We start from the raw sequence: 12,615 nt of genomic DNA on the forward strand, positions 1-12,615 counted from the left end.
CCGAGGTAAGATGGCTACAACGTTGCTACACTGGAGAATGATTGGTCATATGAAAAATGCTCACAGCCAATCAGAAAGGAGGGGCCGTCTAAGCATACCCGCCCCCAAAGTGCTAAAAAGAAACATGACAGCGCGAGGAGAGATGCCAGGAGTACACAGAGCGCGCACAGACCGAGACGGCGCGCGCGCAGAAAGGCACCGCGCGCGCGCAAAAGGGTGTCTCGCGCGCGCACGAAGTGGAGAATCAGCGCGCGATAACAGTTTTTATGCGCTCGGATTTTTGGCACTAATGTGACGCCATACAGCTGACTTTAAACACCCTTTGGATTGGCTGCCGCTACTCTAATCAGCGCAGGTTGAAAGCAATCAGCTGCTCCTTTTGTGGCTGGCGGCCGACGCCCAAACAACGCACAATACCTTTTTTCCATTGTAAATAATCCACTCGACGGATAAAGTAAATAAATGGTAAGATGCAAAGACTTGTCACAGCGGGGTTTGTTCTCCCGAAATGCAGACGGACCACTCCGGACATGACGTGCAGGTAAAAACATGATTTCATTCTCTAACTACCAAAGTAGTACAAACAAAACGGAACAAGGCGAAGGCACAACGTGTTGATCGCACTTGGAGCTAATGCTACTTCTTAGCATGGACTAGGGACTAACAATACTCAGGTAACTGTGGCATGAAACAAACAAGACTTACATATCATGACATGAATCAAACACTTAGCATAAACTAGATACAAGGCAAAACTCATGTAGACAGGTTGCATGAAGCAAAGAATGACGCCAGGCCTACTGACTGGCAAAGGCAGGCTTAAATAATGCCTCTGATTAGTGCTCGGGTAGCAGGTGAGCGGCCGAGCACTAATCAGAGACAGGTGAACATAATTAGCAACCATGGCAACCAAAACAAACTCAGGGAGGTGCACACACAGGAACTAAAAGGAGTCCAAAACTAACAGACATTAACTACACATAACATGATCTAGACCACAGATCATGACAAGACTTAGATCAACATGACCACCATCTTTGTAGTTAGAGTTCCGTGCAGCGCTCGCATTTGGTTACGGCACGATGTGCACCATGAACTCCATTGTAAAAATGTGTGTTTCTACATTTGATGTTTGTTCTATTTGAATTTATGCTTAAATCTACCATTTTCACATTTGTTAAGTTTGTAGTTATGTTACGTTGATTTCGGTTATTACAGTGTCATTTTGATAATTGTTTTGTTTATGTTATATTTGTAATATTTGAATTATGATAAATTAATATATTGTGGTAGTTGGCGATGTCACCGTTGTGGCGGTTTTAGGAAACACTCGATTGCTTTTACAAACCAACTTTAATAGTGAACTGTCAACATGAGAATGCTGAACAGGAAGTGCTTAAAGTTTGATGGTTTTGTAAAAACACTAAGACAAAGTCCAAGTTTGTTATGTTCTTCATTGTGTTTTTGAAACGGCACCGATTTTTCCCTCATAATTTTCAAATAACTTGAAGTGTTTTGCTAAGAGGATTATTTGTAATGTGTACATTTTCAGAATGCGCTTGTTCTATTCGTCCGCCTAAGTAAAACAGAAAACAATCTGAAGTTGTCTTCATTTTTAAGTAATTATGCCCTGATTTTACCAGTCCGACCCTTGTGGGAATAGATTTTATTATGAAAGAAACATTTATTTTTTGTTAAATTATTTCATTTCCTAATTTCTCGTATCCTTAATATTAGTGCTGTGCGATATTTTGTTAGTAGTGCGACATAAAAATGTCTATCGCACAATACAATTCTCTATTGTTTATCATCATTTTAAGGCTGGGCTAGGGATGCGCAGTATTATAGTTATTACTGGTATCATTTAGAAAGAGACATATATTTGAGACAATACTGCCATACCGGTATCTTTTAATGTGCCTTTGTTACGGCCGTTAGCAACCGGTGAGGCACCGTAGCTGGGGAAGGACCCAGAGGTAAAACAAGCCGGTGAAAAGATTCAACAGAACAGCCGTCAGACTGCCGCTGCTAACTGCGAAAGCTAACAACAACAGTTTAGCTGAAACCCTCGTTGAAGTCACACTTCACTTGGGCAACAGACACCGCCTTTTAAAGACACACACAGGCACAAACACTGTGCTCTTATAAACTTCTCTCCTACTTATGACTTATATCTAAAGTTTTTTTAAGTAATTAATTAATTACTTTTGTTAAAAAGTAATTATATTAATAACTAATTTACTTTTTTGGTTAAGTCACAAGCAACACGTACAATACTTAAGACCTTTAGTACATCAGTAAGTGGAATTAAATTATGGAATGGATTAAGTAAATAAATCAAACAGTGCAGTGTGTATGTTGTACATATTACATATTGTTATGAAGGTGTCTGTTACTATATTATATATATACTTGCAGTGTGTATATTGTACATATTACATATTGTTATGAAGGTGTCTGTTACTACATTATACTGTATATATACTTGCAGTGTGTATTTTGCACATATTACATATTGTTATGAAGGTGTCTGTTACTACATTATATGTATACTTGCAGTGTGTATATTGTACATATTACATATTGTTATGAAGGTGTCTGTTACTACATTATATGTATACTTGCAGTGTGTATATTGTACATATTACATATTGTTATGAAGGTGTCTGTTAATACATTATATATACTTGCAGTGTGTATATTGTACATATTACATATTGTTATGAAGGTGTCTGTTACTATATTATATATATACTTGCAGTGTGTATATTGTACATATTACATATTGTTATGAAGGTGTCTGTTACTACATTATATATTTATACTTGCAGTGTGTATATAAAATGTTGATGGAGGACTTAGAAGATGACAACGCTGACTCCCATTATCTGCATCTTTCCAGCGGTTTTTTAATCATCTTTAAATCCTTAAAAAAAAAAAAGAAAAAAAAAGACGTGTGTTCTTGTCTCTAATAATGACTGTGAAAGATAAGCACTATTCCAAAAAAGTGCAGTTCCCCTTTAACAATGAAGAGTGAGTCAACTGCTAGTCCGTCTGGAGAAGCAGACTCAAAGCGGGTGGACAAGTTTAGGATTTATTTACTTTACCGCACAAAGAATAGCTTCATTTGTCTTGGTAAGTTTCCAGTCAGACAGAAGAGTCAAGATGGCCATGACTTCTTAAGTGGCGCTGGCACAAACAATGTCTCGTTCTTTGCTCTCAAATGACATCCAAGTCACCTTCCACTGTTTCTGCTTAGCAAAATACACTTTTCTTCATAGTTGAATTAATTTGCAGGTTAAACTGTATCAAGCTGGTATGACGCCTCACTATGTGTGTAGCTATCGCCATCACTCCCCGTGGTAGAAACTTAAAGCTTGGGCTTGCACTGTGCAAATCAAACCGGTTTCAAGTCCAATTCACAGGTTCAAGGTACCGGTAGTTGGATAAAGTGCTTCGTTTTTTTGGTTAACGTAACAATGTTTTCTCAGCCTGTATATTCTTCCAAATTGACAAATCATAACATTCGGTAGAAACATGGCGTCAGATCCTGAGCCGCGTTTCCACCAACGAATACAGTCCAGTTAGTTCAGGTGGGTCAGTTCTGATCAGGCTTGCGTTTCCACTGCGCTGCGTTTTCTAGGTTTTATTTGTTGAAATTAGGGCTGTCAAACGATTGAAATATTTAATCGCAATTCCTTATGTTTTGTCCATACTTAACTCATAATGAATTGCGATTAATCGTATCTAAAAGTTTTTTTCATCTTTGGATCACACCTGCGCAGTATCTTTTCAGGTCCTCGTTTGCGATGGACCCGAAACAACAGAAGAAAAAGACAAAGAACGGCGACAGTTGTGTCGTCAATACAATTTTCTCGTGGTCAAGAGTTGCCTTCTGTTTTTTAATGTCCAGAGACATTTATTGGTTTTCTATCGAGAATTCAAACGTTGCTCTTCTTCTGTTGTTGTTGTGCCGGGTGTGTAGTCTACGCATATGTCCAGACCTTGAACAGAGAATAGAGAAATAAGATTTCCACTTGTTTTAATTCCCATTTTCGATTTTTAAAAACATAATTCAATTTCATAATGGATAACGATCCATTTTCCGTTTTTTTTAAATTTTTTATTATCGAACCAAAAATCAGGAAAAGTGAATTTTTATGTTAAACCATTTTTCTATTCCAAACGAAAAATGAATGAATGGCCGCAAAGTGTACCTTCCGTTCATTCTATTTCCAATTCTAAAACGCAACTCAAAAAACAAAATTAGGGCCGTTTTTCGATTTTTATTATATATGCAGGATTTTAAAACAAACAAAAAACGGTAGATTTTCATTAAAATATTGCCATAAAATTGGATTTTGTGCTGTTTTCCTTTTATGGATTTTTATTTTACCAAATATATACAAAAATGTAATATATGTTCATCCAAAATGCAAAAATGTGCGGTTATCTGTGTGATGACAGATTGAACCGGAAACACTATTTTAGCTTTTCCTTTGCCTTTAGCATGTTTTAGGAGAACTGTAACATTTTTGTTCAGCAGGAGTCCTATTGTCGTTTTAAAGAAGTCTCATTGAATAGTTGTCCAACTTTTGTTTCAGAAATTAAAATAGAAAAAATGTCCCGAAATTAGTTTTTTGATTTGCATTTATGAATTGGAAATAGAATGAACGGAAGGTACACGGACCTTAAAGGCCTCCTGAAATGCGATTTTCTTATTTAAACGGGGATAGCAGGTCCATTCTATGTGTCATACTTGATCATTTCGCGATATTGCCATATTTTTGCTGAAAGGATTTAGTAGAGAACATCGACGATAAAGTTCGCAACTTTTAGTCGCTGATAAAAAAGCCTTGCTTGTACCGGAAGTAGCAGACGAGTAGCGTGACGTCACAGGTTGTGGAGCTCCTCACATCTGCACATTGTTTACAATCATGGCCACCAGCAGCGAGAGCGATTCGGACCGAGAAAGCGACGATTTCCCCATTAATTTGAACGAGGATGAAAGATTCGTGGATGAGGAAAGTGAGAGCGAAGGACTAGAGGGCAGTGGGAGCGATTCAGATAGGGAAGATGCTGTGAGAGGCGGGTGGGACCTGATATTCAGCTGGGAATGACTAAAACAGTAAATAAACACAAGACATATATATACTCTATTAGCCATAACACAACCAGGCTTATATTTAATATGCCACAAATTAATCCCGCATAACAAACACCTCCCCCCTCCCGTCCATATAACCCGCCAATACAACTCAAACACCTGCACAACACACTCAATCCCACAGCCCAAAGTACCGTTCATATCCCAAAGTTCATACAGCACATATATTTCCCCAAAGTCCCCAATGTTACGTACGTGACATGCACATAGCGGCACGCACGTACGGGCAAGCGATCAAATGTTTGGAAGCCGCAGCTGCATGCGTACTCACGGTACCGCGTCTGTGCATCCAACTCAAAGTCCTCCTGGTAAGAGTCTCTGTTGTCCCAGTTCTCCACAGGCCAATGGTAAAGCTTGACTGTCATCTTCCGGGAATGTAAACAATGAAACACAGGCGGTGTTATCCGGCACAACAGTCAGGGGGTGCATTCTACGGCGGGGGTGCGTTATCCGGCACAACACCTGCCGCAATACACCGCTTCCCACCTATAGCTTTCTTCTTTGCTGTCTCCATTGTTCATTGAACAAATTGCAAAATATTCACCAACACAGATGTCCAGAATACTGTGGAATTTTGCGATGAAAACAGACGACTTAATAGCTGGCCACCATGCTGTCCCAAAATGTCCTCTACAATCCGTGACGTCACGCGCAGGCATCATCATACCAAGACGTTTTCAGCAGGATATGTCGCGCAAAATTTAAAATTGCACTTTAGTAAGCTAACCCGGCCGTATTGGCATGTGTTGCAATGTTTAGATTTCATCATTGATGTATAAACTATCAGACTGCGTGGTCCGTAGTAGTGGGTTTCAGTAGGCCTTTAATACTTATGTACATTAAAAAATGTTTTAATACATTTGAAAATTAAAAAAGTAAACATTTCATATTGTCATAATAGGGTATTAGCTGTAGAATTGTGAGGGGAAAAAAATAATTTATTCCATTTTGGAATAAGGCTGTAACAAAATGCGGAAAAAGTGAAGCACTGGGATTACTTTGCAGATGCACAGTATGCCTTTAACAAGATTAGGGGGAAATGTTCCCACACATTCAATGTTGTTGCAAGTGCCTGCACTGACTCGCTTCTGTCCGGAAAAACATGAGCGATGATGTCACCGACTATTGCTTGTATTCCGACATGTGACTTCTTCATGGAAGTGAAAACCAGTGGTGGTCAACCAAGACAAGATGGTTGTTGTACAAAAGAGGCTTAAATCATCCTGCAAAAATCAGATACGAGCAAAAAAATCTAACTATGCAATGAAATAGATCCTATACTTGATTTTTTTTTAAATTAGTCGAGTGATATCAAGGATTATCCGTCGGTCGTCTTCCCAGAAATTTCAAACTATTGTGCTCCAGACATCATTCTACACGACAAAACAGATTAAAACTTGTAAAAGCATGGAGGTCTACAACTTCTTTGTGTGTGTCTGGGTCAAGGACATTGGTATCAAGACTCTCCCGGATAAATATGCATCGTTTTTGCTCCGGTAAGGTTGCATTTCATGATTTCACTTTGCGTCTTCTGCCATGTTTGTTGCTGTTGTACATGGTTTTTTTTCCGTCTCTATCAAAATATAACTATAGATATCAACATTGTGTATGTGCTGAAAGATTCATTTATGATTGTTTATCAAAATATAACTCTAGATGTCAACATTTTGTATGTGTTAAAAGATTAATTTATGATTGTTTATCACAATATAACTATAGATGTCAACATTTTGTATGTGCTGAAAGATTCATTTATTCAAGGTGCTGTTTATTGTCCATTCTTAACATGTACAAGACATATAGGAACTGAAATTACATTTCCGGCATGATTGTTGTCTTTGGTAAAAACCTAACTCTTTTAGGTTTTACTCACATTTGATTTATTTTATTTAGACTCGTCGAGTTTGTGCTTTTCGAAACAGTCGTCGCAAACGTGTTGTGTACTTAAGGTTAAAAGTATATCAAACAAACCTTTAACAAAGTAATCACTGCAAACTCATTTATTCTTCGACTATGCTCCCTCGGACTGCAGCGTGTACTACTGTTCTTGTTCCTTGTTTCGTAAAATCTTGCACTCTTCCGCCCTTCTTGATTATCTCCCGAGGAACTCTGAAGAAAAGTTTATCCTTTTCGCCATTTGAACGGTTTGTACAGCCAAAAACAACACAAGCATAGGGCGTTTTTTCTTGGAGAAAGGCTAAATGGCGCTTAGTACCCATTGAGAGCAGAGCTAGCTTGACCACCACGCATATTTAATGGCCGAGACGTGACGTCAATGAAATCGAAGCAATTGTTGACAAATGAATTTGTCAGCGAAAGGATTTTATTGTCGATATTTGTTGACAATGTCGAGGAATCTAGTAGCAAGTTGGCACTCCTTTCGTTGGATAGCTATGAAAGGGTACTGAACAAAGCAAGGTAGTTGAACAAATAACTACACACACACACACACACACACACACACACACACACACACACACACACACACACACACACACACACACACACACACACACACACACACACACAATAAAGATGATTAAAAGATTTCCTGTACCAAATCCGAATGTGTCCCAACTTTAAAAGAACCACTATTCATTCTTCAGAGACTGAGACACCAACTCGTGGGCAATGTTCCCTCTAATTTTTCATGTGTGTGAGCAAACGCAAAAACTCCCTGAGCATTCAGTGGAGCCCATGTGAGCAACATCAGACGTGCACACTGTGGCTACACCAGCAGCACACCTGTCCCAAACCTGACTAAATAACAAGTTAAATCTCCATCCATCCATCCATTTTCTACCGCTTGTCCCTTTCGGGGTGGCGGGGGGTGCTAGAGCCTATCTCAGCTGCATTCGGGCAGAAGGCGGGGTACACCCTGGACAAGTCTCCACCTCATCGCAGGGCCAACACAGATAGACAACATTCTTTTATTATTATTATAATCAAATGACAGCAGTCATTTCCATGAGGTTATTTTCTAATATAGGTCTTTAGGCTCACTTACAATGACAATAACAAAAAATATTGTTTTTCATGAACTGTGTACTTGTATTGTTTGTCTGGGTGGAGGTCCTGCTTTGGAGATAATTTGTACCCCTTTCAGACATTGCATTTAGTTCCCATTAAAACATTCACATGTTGCACAATGAGATGTAAGCAGGGGATCATGTGTACATTCCTGCAACTTCCTGTTTGTAAAAAATATATTTTTATTAGTATTTATTTAATATACTAACAGCATTTCATGATTAATATTTATAAATTAAGATTCCTAATAAATGACACTAGAATAAGCACACATTTGATTGGTAAATCATAGTGTAACGACCTGGAATGACACTTTATGTGTGGTGTTGGAGTTGTCCGACTTTTTGTGTGGCTGTAAACGCATCACTGGCTAAGTGCCATATGTGCATGTGTTGGCGCAAGTGAGAAAGAGCGAGCGGCTGCTGTTGATATAACAAAGTTGGTTTTGGTCTGGTTTGTACTGCAGAAAATGACCAGTTTTGCTCGATATAATTTTTTTTACTAATGTTTTGGTGTTTATGGCCGACAATAAAGAGTTTTGCTCAGTAAAGTGATCGATGGAATTCATATCCTCAAAGCGTCTCGACAGACGTTACAATATTTGAACAATGATGACGAAAACTGTTTTCTCTGTCGTGTCCGTGTCGTGTCGAAAATTGTTATGCGCTTATTTTTTTATTTGATTTTGTGCGTGGCATAGATTTGCCGTGCGCAGAGGACGCTTGAGCAGTGCGCAGTTGCACAGGCGCGCACCTTAGAGGGAACATTGCTCGTGGGATTTTTTGTTTTGACACCCGATTCCGCGGAGCATTAGATGTGCAAACCGACTAATTTGTTATGCCCAATGTGTGGCCCTATGATAACCGAAACAAACCTTTTTGGTTCTTGAGAATGTTTTTGAACGCAGGGCATACAAAAACCGAGGTGTCAAAGCATTTGCAAACTTACCCTGGTCATTCAATAACGATCCTTAATGAACTCCTCTGGCCTTTCTTCTTCCAGCTCATGACTTGAAGTGCGACTTGTGTGGAGCTCAGTTCCAGACCAGACGTGCCATGTCCAGCCACGCCCGCTCTCACCAGCTGCAGGGGGCTTCAGAAAGCGGCGGTGCGCCCGTGGACCAAACTGCCAAGGAGTGCAATGTTCACCGCCACAAAAGCTTGTCTCACCTGGAGTCACCCAAGAGCGCCTCTCTGCTGGACTCCCAGAAACGTGATGACCTGGATGGAGACTTCGACGTGAAACCGATATCCCTTTCCGTGTTGACCCGAGCAGTCAAAGTGGTGCCACCCTCCTGCGTCTCTACACCATCTCCTGGTGCCTCTCCGGTTCTGGCTCATTCCAGCTCCCCCTTGTCGCTAGTGAGGAAAGCCCCCATCTCCTCGTTACTGCCCGCGTCTTCCCCCTTGCGCTCCGCAGACCACAAGGCTGCGGGGATGAAAAGTTTGACCTCTAACTTCTCCGCCCCACCATCTAAACCGATCTGGGCCCCGCAAGAAAACGACGCTCCTCTCAACCTCAGTGAGTGTCTGATTGTTTTTTGATTTATTGTTTATTGGCTTTTGCCTATAAATCCTGCTCTCCACTTGCAGCACTGGAGGTGGATCCCAAAAAGGACATCGTCTGTCAGCTGTGCGGTGCCTGGTTTGAGACCCGGAAAGGCTTGTCCAGCCATGCGAGGGCCCACCTGCGTCACTTCGGCGTGGAGTACTCCGAATCCAAAGGCTCGCCGATCGCACTCCTGAACCGCCTCATCGACACCGACGAGTTCAAGCACAAAGCCGGCGAATTCAAACTCGACACTGAAACACGAGGCGTCGCCGCAACGCTCTCCTCCCCAAAGAAGCCTCCTCTCAGCCTGGCGTCCACCACTCCATCCGTACTCTACAAGGTGACCACAGCTGGAGGCGGGTCCACTTCCAAAGCTACCTCTTCCTCGTCCTTGTCCTTCGGCCCGCCGGCCAAGCGTCTAAAATCGTCTTCAATGCAGGTCTTCCGCCTCAGCAGTGGTGAGATCATGGCCCTCCCACAAAGTGAGTTGCTCAGAGGAATGAGGAAAACTAGAGATGTCCCGATTCAATTTTATGGTTTCAGATCCAATTCCGAGTCCCGATCTGGTACTTTGTCAGTAGATTATCGAAAATAATAACGCAGTAACACATTTTTATAAAGCTTATCTTATTAAATTTAAAATTTGCTAGTATTGTTGTAAATTAGGGATGTGCGATACCACTGATCTTTTTTTTCAGATCCGATACCGAGTAAAATCCAGGCTGGTATAGGCGATACCTATCGGATACTTAATTGTGCAAATATATCTAATGTGTCTGCTACATTTCAAATAATAACATATATCATAGCATAACCATACAATACAACGTTTTTAGTTTTTTTAACTCTAAAGCAGGGGTGTGCAAACAGTTTGGCCTGCGAGTCAATAGTTTAATAATGAATCTGGTCGGTGGGGTATTTTCAAATTAATTTAAAATATCTGAGGATCTGAATGCTGCAAATTTGTCACCATCTTGTGGCCATTGTGAGTTAATCAGGTCAATGACCATGAATTGTGATTGGAAGGGGATACAGCACAGCATTCACACATATGACCCAAACCGAACAACGTTCCCGAGTCATGGCGCCAAAAAAAAAACTGCAACCAACACATATAGTCAACACACACGGTCAAACATAACACGACCTGCTCAGTGAACTTTGTGGATATTATAAAAAACGTCCAAACACAATTAAAAATTGACCTACCGGTATTTAAATCCATTACAAAGCATGATGAGAAATACAAAATACTATCTCCACACTTATCCATGTTTGGCACATTTTAGCTGCTTGATATTTCTGATTGATTACAAAACTTTAAGAAGGTCGTCACGGAAGTAAACGAGGTAGGAGTCCAACTTTCACATACTCTTAATATCTTAATTATTAGTTATATATACCCATCATAATTATATAATATGTACATATATGTATGTATATATAGGCTATATATATATATATATATATAGTTACTTTACATACAGTCTGCTTTCGACCCCCAGCCAATTTTTTTTAACCCAATGCGGCTCCCAAGTCTAAAAGTTGGGACACCCCTGCTTTAAAGTATATTGAGGTAGTGGCGTGAATAAGAATAAAGCCAAGCTACTAAAACAGAAAAAATAGACAACAAAATCATACAAAGTATACAGTAATGCTGTTTCAAACCATAAAAAAAGGAAATAAGTAAAATAATAAAATAATTAAAATACAGTGTTTTCCGGACTGTACAGTGTACCGGTAGATAACCCGCACCCACTAAATTTTACGAGATAAAAATATGTTTACATATATAAGCCGCAGATATACACAGTACATTGTGAAATGAGTTATTTACTAGGGGTGTTAAAAATAAATGATTTTAGAATGAATGGCGATTCTTATTAGAATTTTATAAAAACCTATAAAAAAAATAAAAAATAAAATAAAAATATATACATATATACCGGTATATTTATTTGTATTTGTATTTTTTTTTAAATTTATTTTATTTATTTATTTATTTTTATTTTATTTTTATTTTATTTTTATTTTATTTTATTTTATTTTATTTTTATTTTTATTTTAGTTTTATTTTAGTTTTATTTTAGTTTTATTTTATTTATTTATTTATTTATTATTATTTTATATTTTGTATTTGTTTGAATCTGTCCTGTCCAGCTACTCAGGCAAATCATATTGTTGATGTAGATGATCATATCTGCTGTACAGATTTACTTTAGAAAACAAAAGTGTTGGATACTTCTCTTACTGCCTTATTTGTATTTGACTTTATTAAATGTTTGGGTAGAATTTTACTAAACAAAACCAGTTTTCTTTTAAGTAATATAGAAATGTATTAGAGCTGTTTATCTATTTTATGGAGGAATGTAGTTAATCTTAGAACTGGCCGTGTTGCATGCTTACACATTCCTTTTCTTCTAGTCTTCCAGTGATAATAATACTAGGAAAAATGTTTGTTCATTTTCCACCGTGGTGGTGAGGATTAGTATCTTAGAAGTGGCTGTTTGTTGCAGCCTGCTCTCAAATTTGAGCCGGTGTTCTGGCAAGACAGGAATATGCAGCAAGGAATTATGAAATGTAATTATGTCTTCCTGAGCCTGCATCCATTTTAAAGGAACTTTTCACGGGAGTACAATCTTTCGCCGTGTAAACAGCTCATCATCCGCCGACCAGTTAAAAAAAGCAAATATGGGCCCACGGTTCGTTATCGGGACATCTCTAATTAACACACATGATAGCTTGTCATACAAGATAACTGTTTTTGCTTTTTAGACTTAGACAAACTTTAATGATCCACAAGGGAAATTGTTCCACACAGTAGCTCAGTTACAAAGGATGGAAAGGAGAAGAGCACAAAAAGAGGG

The 12,615-nt window shown here is 39.0% G+C and overlaps 1 protein-coding gene across 3 annotated transcripts in view; it reads left to right on the forward strand.

Moving 5' to 3' along the window:
• wizb (WIZ zinc finger b) overlaps positions 1–12,615 on the forward strand; it is a 143,170-nt gene that overhangs the window by 89,818 nt on the left and 40,737 nt on the right. For all 3 annotated transcript variants that reach the window (XM_061973503.2, XM_061973504.2, XM_072915706.1), the window contains exons 10-11: positions 9,200–9,718; positions 9,790–10,230. In XM_061973503.2, coding sequence (XP_061829487.1) covers positions 9,200–9,718; positions 9,790–10,230 — 960 coding nt within the window. The remainder of the gene's footprint in view (positions 1–9,199; positions 9,719–9,789; positions 10,231–12,615) is intronic.

Source organism: Nerophis lumbriciformis, linkage group LG22 (genome assembly GCF_033978685.3).
Source record: "Nerophis lumbriciformis linkage group LG22, RoL_Nlum_v2.1, whole genome shotgun sequence".
Taxonomy (NCBI): Eukaryota; Metazoa; Chordata; class Actinopteri; order Syngnathiformes; family Syngnathidae; genus Nerophis; species Nerophis lumbriciformis.